At 41.8% G+C, this 9,092-nt stretch overlaps 1 protein-coding gene across 1 annotated transcript; it reads left to right on the top strand.

Moving 5' to 3' along the window:
• Positions 1-2,360: 2,360 nt before the first annotated feature.
• On the top strand, positions 2,361-3,864 carry FAM46C (family with sequence similarity 46, member C). Its single transcript, XM_010087113.1, has one exon. The coding sequence runs from the start codon at positions 2,381-2,383 to the stop codon at positions 3,551-3,553; it is 1,173 nt and encodes a 390-aa protein (XP_010085415.1). The 5' UTR covers positions 2,361-2,380; the 3' UTR covers positions 3,554-3,864.
• Positions 3,865-9,092: the final 5,228 nt, after the last annotated feature.

Here is a 9,092-nt window from a genome sequence, read left to right as displayed (position 1 = left end):
CGGCAGGGACGGCTGCCTAAAGTTTTTTAGGTGTTGTGACAAATTATAACGCCCCATAGGGAAAAACTGGTGCTGCAGAGTGACGTGCTTCGTCGTGACAAAGGTGAGGGGACGTTGTGCTCGCTGCTCCTGATCTGAGGGGTGCGTCCCAGGGAAGCTACAATACTCTTTACGCTTGGTATTAAAAATAGGTAGTGCCTACCTTGGCTTCAGAGTTGTTTTCTTCCCAGTGAATGAGCATCTTCAGGTATTGGATCCCTTTTATGGTGGAAAGGCTTGATGGTGAACCAGGAGACGTGCAAACTGCTGTTGGCCCAAATACATTAAAGTTGCTAAGATCCTGTTGTCACTAACAAAAATCTTGCAGAGCAGGCAAACATGTGAGTGATTTGGGGGTGGGAGGCTTCATGGGTTGACAGCCTGAGAATTAAACTCTCTACTGAACTGGAAATGAAATGCTTAATCTCCCCCCCCCCATAAAGGGCAGCAGTGTACGTTATTCTTACAGGTGGCCATCAAGAAGCAGAACAAAGTGCGTGTGGTGGGGTGGGAAGCCCTGCTCCCAGTCCTTTCTGGTCTCTGAGTGTGCTGCGTGTGTTGTCTTAGCTGCTGAGAAGGCTACAAAGGGGAGGGAGGAGAGGGAAGGCTTTCAGAGGCAGTAGCTGAAAGCACTTGCAGTCTAAGCTGGAAGTCGTTGAAGGTTCTTGTGTTCTTTAGCGATCTGAAGGGTTTAATGGAAGTACAGGAGTTTTATGATGAAAATGTACCTCAATGTGCTTGAAATGTCTGAGGGCAACTGCTGGCAGGCTTGATGCCTTTAGGTTTATGCTGTGTTGGAGCATTAAGAATTGAGTTTGAAGAAACCCTTGATTTGTCCAGGGCTAATCATTTTACAAATCACAGGTTTGTTTTGTGCCTACTGGAGCTGATGTGACTGACAGCAGCAGAGCTTGTAGTACAGCAGCTCATGATCAAGGGCAGAAATTGATTCATCAGGAGCATTTTTACCTTACTGTGAATGTTGTCTAGGATTTGACTCTCCTCTTCTGTGGAGGAGGTGACAGGTCAAATAAGCTGGTCAAAAAATGAAAAGCAGTAATGAAATGACAATAGCTGTTCCTTGAATCTTGCTTAAAAAGTGTTCCTTGCACTGTGATGCGTATTAGGAAACTATGATTGAATTTTAAACAACTCCTGGCAGGCAAGAGTTAACTGTCTTAAGTCTGACTGCTTTGGCCCTGGCAGCTGCATTCTTCACAAGTACTTGGGGCAGAGGGTGAGGCCTCAATTAGACTGTAGCTGTCAGGAAGCACCTGGCCACAATAGAAACCTGGAACACTTAAAAAGACAAAAGTGTATTAATACCAGTTGGAGTTGCGTGACTGTAGAACATATGTAAGTATCTACATACTTCAAAACAAGCCACTTAAGCAAAAGAGAATGATTTGGTAAACTGTGACAAGACTCCTTAACAAGTGCAAAAGTTCAGACAAGGCTGTGACTGAGTCTGGTCACTGAGTTTCTCAAGTCCTTAGTGTTAAAAAGCAACACTAAGATACGATATACATTATGTGAATGTATGCTAGCTCTTACAAGCTTGCTTGCCCTCCACAAATGAGCAGAGCAAAAGGTTGGGGCAAGCATTAATATTTCCAAAAAGGTGGTTTGATTATGCAGTGTAGCTGAAAAAGAGTAAAGAGTTGCTTACAAAGATCGGAGTGCAAGCTGAATAGTTATCTGACTGCAGATGAAATTCTGTCCAGGATGCTGAAGTGCTGTAGCTTTTTGCAAGAGCAAGATGGTATGAGTGGTAGATGCTGGGTGGTTGAAAAAGGAAAAACTATGAAAAGGAAGAAATCTTGTACCTCTGGCATAATTAAAGAGCTTTCAGTGGATTGGATGTCTGAGCCCTGAAACTAACACCTGAGTGTCTTCCACTGTTGTGTTATTTGGAGAGAACAGTTTGACCTTGATGTATATAATGAAACAAGTTTAGAGCTTAACTTTCAGAAGTGCTCTGCACTTATGGCTCATCTGGCTTCAGCTAGTGCTGCAGATGATCTTAAATTTAGGTAAAGCTTATGTATCATCTTCATTGACACAAACTGCTTTGCTGAAGTACTTAGCTCCACCTCACCAGAAAAGGGACAATGACAATTAAGTTTTTTGCCTGTACCAATAGAGCAGCTGTGTATAATTTCAGGTGAAAGGCTTCCTGATAGTCATTGGTACGTAGAATTATTTTTCTAGTTTGTGTGTGGGTGTAGACAGAAAAGCAGAGCATAGGATATATCTAGGAAGTATAAACAGAAAGTCTGACTTGCCTTTTTTTTTTATATTCCATCTCCCTACAGTTTCTTTGGAGAAGAGAAACCTTAAGATGGCAGGCAAAGGAAGTAACACAGACTGCACGTCATGCAGCGTACTGAACTGGGAGCAGGTGAGCCGTCTGCATGAGGTTCTTACAGAGGTAGTTCCAATCCATGGACGAGGTAACTTCCCAACGCTGAAGATTACTCTGAAGGACATTGTTCAGACTGTTCGGAGTAGGCTGACTGAAGCAGGCATTGTGGTACATGATGTCCGTCTGAATGGCTCTGCAGCTGGTCATGTCCTGGTCAAGGATAACGGGTTGGGATGCAAAGACCTGGATCTCATTTTTCAAGTTTCTCTTCCAAGTGAGGCAGAGTTTCAGTTAGTTCGAGATGTGGTGTTGCGATCCCTCTTGAATTTCTTGCCAGAAGGAGTAAGCAAGCTAAAAATCAGTCCAGTAACACTGAAGGAAGCCTACATCCAGAAGCTAGTCAAAGTGTACACAGAGTCTGACCGTTGGAGCTTGATATCACTTTCCAACAAACATGGCAGGAATGTGGAGCTGAAGTTTGTAGACTGCATACGACGGCAGTTTGAGTTCAGTGTGGACTCCTTCCAAATCATACTGGACTCCCTACTCTTTTACTATGACTACTCGGAAACCCCCATGTCAGAGCACTTCCATCCAACTGTGATTGGGGAGAGCATGTATGGAGATTTTGAAGCAGCTTTTGATCACCTCCAGAACAAACTGATAGCTACCAAAAATCCTGAAGAGATCCGAGGTGGTGGCCTTCTGAAGTATAGTAACCTCTTAGTACGAGATTTCAGGCCCATGGATAAGGATGAGATCAAAACATTAGAGCGCTACATGTGCTCCCGGTTCTTCATAGACTTTCCAGACATCCTGGATCAGCAGCGCAAACTAGAAACCTACCTCCAGAACCACTTCTCCAAAGAAGAGAGGAGCAAGTATGACTACCTCATGATTCTGCGCAGGGTGGTGAATGAGAGCACAGTCTGTCTCATGGGACACGAGCGAAGGCAGACTCTCAACTTGATTTCTCTGCTGGCACTCAAAGTGCTAGCGGAACAAAACATCATCCCTAATGCCACTAATGTTACCTGTTACTACCAGCCAGCACCTTATGTTAGTGATGTAAACTTCAGCAACTACTATCTTGCAAATGCTCCTGTGCCATACAGCCAGTCCTACCCCACCTGGTTGCCTTGCAATTGATTGCTTCACTTGAGTGTTCTTGAATGGAGGCTACTGAAGGCCAAGATGCTGTGTATATAGACAAGTAATAACTGTCAGTTGGAGATTTTTCTAATAGAAACATGACTGCATTGGATTGTCCATTTCCTGGTGTGCGGTAGGAATATGCAGCCAGGTGACCTGCTATGGACCTTTCCATATATCTCTACAAATGCCAAGAAGCCTTATTACCTCTTCATTAGGAGAAGAGAACCAGCAGTCAAATGTTAGGAGAAGTAGCTACAAAACTGTACTAGTTCTGGAAGTGGCTATTAACATGTGATCTAAGTGGAGTATTCTCTTGCTTTCGATTGCCTAACCTCACTACTCTATACTTCCTCAGTTCAAGTTCTGGCCAACTTTCTACTGAACTAATTGTGCAAGAGTGGGCTCATGCTTGAGCTCCTTCTACTTTCCGTCTGTGTAGAACTGGTAACTGTATGCATAGTGTCTGTATTGTAGAGGGCCTAGATGTTGTTTCCTATTGTACCTAGGGCTATAAGGTCCTGCCTCAAGTTCAAGATTAATTTCTTGGAAGTTGAAGATGGATTAGTAAGTCTATCTCCAAAGCATAAGCTGGATAAATTTTTCTTCAGTACAGAAATTTGGAAGGTGGCATCTCTGAACATGCACCAAAACACGATCTAAAACTTGCTAATGTGAAAAGTCCTTGAAATGAGGAGTTGAAGCCTTAAATAGAATTGGAACCATAGTTTGAATTGCTAGGATGGAAAAACACTGTTAAGTCCAGGCTCGAGATAAAATCTTTTTGACTGCATCTTTCAAAATATTTATTGGCACAATTGGAAAGTAGTGCAGCTCTTACACTGAGGTTTGGCCCAACCTTCTTCCTCACAGGTCCACTGCAAGCAAAAAAATCCAACCAAACAAAAAAACCCCCAAAACTCCCACTGAAAGTTGCAGGATGATGTGCACTTCTGCCACAGTATGAATTTCTGAAGTACCTCGTAAAATAAATTTCTTCTTGTACAACTTCACACAGGTCCTGAAGGCTTGTCCTTCTGTCACCACTTAAGGTTTGAGTTTACTAGTTTGTCACTATCACCTGGTCACTGTATGAGATGGTATTTGGAGTGGTTGGAGTTAAAAACTTCCTCTTTACTGGTCTTAACTCTCACTTAAAGAGGTATATTAACCCTAAGCAGAGCTCTCCCCAGAGGCTGTATATGGTGCAAGTCTGTGCCTGTTTTCAGAATAGCCTCTGGAGGAGTGTGTACTGCCTTGGAGGTGTAGGGGGCTGACCTTCCTAAAGGGTATGTGCTGAACTTGCTGCTTTGAAATGCCTGTGCTTTATAAGGAAGGTTAAAAATTCTTCAGTTATGTATATAGCGTTCCTAGTATGTTAACTGGATGACTTTCACTGAATTGCAATAGTGAAATGCATGTATAGGAAATGATCTTGAGTTTCCTTCACTTTAATAAGAGAAGTAGACTAGAAAGGCAAATCTTAGAGCTATTTAATATGTACTGGTGCAATGTTTAAGAATATTTGTTAGATAAACCTTTTTTTATAACTTCTAGCCCTCTCTGTAAGCTTGTGAGACCAAAGTGCCTGATCAAACAAATGATCTAAGCTTAAAAGGTAAAGCAGAAAGCAGGCAAAACAAGTGTATGGTTGCCATTCAAGGTGGAAAGCAGCAGCAGTGCAGCACTTAAATGGCAGTAAAAAACTACCTGTTCCTCATAGGAGTAAAAACTCGCAGTTACATTGCAAGTTTTCTCACTTTTCATAACTACTTCATAAAGACTCCCTCAGTAGAGCATCAAGGCTACTCTTTTCATTCAGACTTCTTCATTTAGCTTAGGAAGGCAGGGATACAATCTAGAAAGCAGACTGTTGCCAAGCATGCTTTAGCTTAATTTTTTGAACAGTCTTGTAAGCAACTTCAGTACCAAATAGACAAATAATTTGGTGTCTTCTGTTGTCTTCCTGAGTAGTCAGCCTAAGGAGCTAAACCCAGCCTTTTTTGTTAACTGTGGCTTGGACTTGATGCAGTTTATAGACAAGGCATCTCTCACCCAAGACTTTGACTATTTGGAAGGCTTTTTAAAAACTATCATGATGCCAGTGTTATCATGGGTGTTAAACTTAGTGCAGGCTTACTGCTGGAATGCAAACCTAGGCATGAATAACTTCTGCATGCAAGGCAACACTTGGTCTAGTATAGAGTGTCACTAGGAAGAAGGAAGTCTTTTGCTCAGGAGTTTGTAATTGCTATCATCTCTTAAATAGATGTGTTAAAGCCAATTTAAGCTATACCCATTGCAGAAGTAAACCGTTGCCTGGAGGGACATGTTTGATTTGTGTATCAAATAGCTTAGACTCGGATCTGTCTTGTGTGATCTCATGGCTGTTCTTTAGAAACTGTTCCTATGCATCAGCTCGTGGAAGAAGTGGTCAGATGCTCAGGAGCTCTCACAAGCTTGAAACGGACAGACGTATGCTTTACTAGTCTTTGAATGCCTTGGCTGCTGAACATCAGGCCAGGTGCACCTACTGGAAAAGGAAGTGCTAGAAAAAGGTTCTAATAGATTCCTACTGAGACAGGGCTATGGAGAAGTTAAGCCTCCTGCCGTAAATATTGTGCTTTTGCTAATGTAAATTGTTGCTGAGGCCTGTAAGGATGCTTTATGTTGAATGGCTGACTTCTGAACAGCTGACTTCCTGAGTTTAAGCTTTGTAGGACTGCTGTGTTCCCTGTCTCTTAAATTGCTCTGGCATGTTAGAAATATAGATGCTTTGTAGCCTGGCTGCTAGATGTTAAGCTCTTGAATAGTTAAACTGTATCCTGAAGCTGCGTGCTACCTACTGCATTGGCCCTACAGTAAATGGGATTGCTAGGACCACTGTTCGTCTCATTGCCTTCAAAATAATCCTGACTTGGCAGGTAAAGCTGGAATACTCAGTAGCTTTTCATCACTGTGTTGCAAGCAGTCTACCCTTTTCTGTTTCAAGTTGTTCTAGCAGTCTGTTGTGTGTTGCAATGGCTGAAGTTGGTGTGTGCTAGCTGTTTTGAGTTCAGCTTTCTGGTGGTCCCTGTAGCAAGAAGTAACATGAGGATGAGAGCCAGGTAAAAGTTAAAAGGTGATGACCCTAAGCCAAGTCTACGCTGCCTGCTTGATTCAGTCTTCCTTCAGTTCTTAGTGATGCCTCTGTAAACTTGCTCTATCCTCTGTTGCTCACTTGTGTGTCAAGTGGGGGTTAGAGAAAGACTACTATACTTGACCATTACCCTAACACATTCTCTGAGAAATTGCATCAAAACAAAGCAACAGTAACACTAGACTGCAAGTCTTGTATCAGTGCATCATTACTCAGGACTAGGCTTCTAGTAAACTTTGTTTTAAAATAGCTGTTTTCTTCCTATAGCTTATAAGCTCTGCTGAGCTAAGACAGCCTGAGGCTAAGCATTCTGTTGTCAATATTTATTGCCAAGTCCCCCTTGACTGACAGTTTATTGGTGGGACTTCCTCATAGTAAGATATATATTTTTTTATTTGATAAAGATGCTACCAATGAGACTAGTAGTAGACTGGGTTTTAGGCACTCTGGTAAAATCCTTGTGCTGATCTGCGGTCACTCTGAAAAGTTGTAAGGTAAAGCCTATTTTATGCTCTCTTAGCTCAAGATTTAACTGTTGCTGTGTTTGTCCTCAGCTAGTTCAGTCAATTACTAAGCTGGAGGTTGAGGACTACTGCTTGCTTTTGAGTATTCATTTTTCAAAAGATCCTCACACTTTAATGTTAATAATCTTGACTACAAAGCAGTAGGTAGTATTTAAATCTAGTCCAAATACCTAGAGCTTTATATTGAAACTTAAAGGCCTGTATTTTGGGATTGAGTTCTGGGGTTAAGCATTTGGCATGTTTTGTGCCTAGGCTTTGTGGGTTTCTGATCACCCAGCAGAATAACTGCTTGGTAGTGATCTCTGCTTGTCACTATATGAGTGCTTGGGAAAAGGCCTCTTATTAGAACTTGGACAATAGCTTCAATTGTAAGCTGTCAGTGTACTGATGGTACTTGTTTACTATCCTTCTCACTCAACTCATTGAATCAGGGTGCCATAATTGTTAGGCACAGGAATAAGCAATAAGTTGACCATAGTCACTGGCAGCTTGGTCTAATTTGGGCACTGGAAGAGCCAAATGGATAGTAATATTTCTAGCCTTTGCATTTAAGCCTTACTCAACCATTTGTTAAATATGGTAAAGTGTATTTCTTATATGTTCTTTAATTTCAATGAAACTAGTTATAAGGTGGGATGCTAGGCGATAGCTATAGAAACCTTGGGGGGAATGGTTGGAGCACTCTGTTTGTTCTTACTCATATTGGAAGAGAAGGCCAGTCGCTGAAGTGTCTGGATTGGGCTTCTCTCTTTCCAATTAAATATGCACTTTCTGTTGAAATTTAGAAGGCCTTTTTTCTGTGTTTATATCTTATTATTTTTTACTATTAAAAGATGTCAGCTCCTGGAAAATCTCTCATACCTTTTTAGAAGAAATGAGTTGTGTTTTTTTTTTTTAAGCTGGCAAAACAAGGTACTAGAAATACTTGTATTTGTGATGAGCCCAAATGTGAGATTGGTCACAGTAACTTTGTCTACTGTTCTGCACTGTGGTGTTCACTTTTCATTCTTGGATACTGTGTTTTGGACCTTAATGATTCTGAAATTCTTGTGCAAATAAACTTCTGCTAAACATTGCTTGCTTCAAGTAGTTCTTGCATCTGAATAGTGCTGACAAGTATTTGTGGAGCTTGTTGGCCAATGTGTGTGTAGATACAGAGGGGGGAGAAATAGGGATGGGGTACACAGTAATGCTTAGCTTTAAGTGTTATTCAAGGTACTCTTTTTTTTTTTCTTATATCTGCCTACACATCTGCCTCAACTTACTGAAGATTAGTCAGTTAAATGAGAAATTATTTATCTGGTCTCAACTTGACTTCAAAACATGTTGAGGCACAGTCCTAGGCCTGTTAGATAGTATCTGGTCTGAGCTGGAGCCTGCCAGTCTCTTCTGGGATGCACTCTATTTTACATGCTACTCCAAGTCAGGGGCCCCTGCTTACCTCAACTTGTGAGCCAAGGAGGTGAGAAACAAAGTCATCAATTGCTCTTCAGGTTGAAAGTTTTTGTGCTTTCATTCTGTCCTAAAAGCTGTTGCTTCTATATCCCAGTGGTCAATGGGGGTTGAGCATGTCAAAGCCAAATAAAAGATAGGGGCATGTGGCAGTCTACTTGCTGCTCTTCCTGCTCTAGGATCAGAAATGAATGGACTGTAAAAAGCATGGTTGCTTCTAAACCCTCCAGGGCCTGGACAACCTCTAGCCTCTCAGTTAAGTAATGCTGGAGAAATTCCAGTCTTCAGGACTTTGTAACACCTGCAGTGGAAACTTCTGTAGAGATTATCAGAGGCAGTGTGATCCCACGGAAGTAATCGTGATGCTTGTGTAGTCCCTTTTCAAGATATGATTGTGTTCCTCTGAACTGAAATGGAGAAC

This window comes from Pterocles gutturalis, unplaced genomic scaffold, assembly GCF_000699245.1.
Source record: "Pterocles gutturalis isolate BGI_N339 unplaced genomic scaffold, ASM69924v1 scaffold45491, whole genome shotgun sequence".
Taxonomy (NCBI): domain Eukaryota; kingdom Metazoa; phylum Chordata; class Aves; order Pterocliformes; family Pteroclidae; genus Pterocles; species Pterocles gutturalis.
The sequence above is the reverse complement of the archived record's forward strand: the minus strand, read 5'-3'. Positions and strand labels throughout refer to the sequence as shown.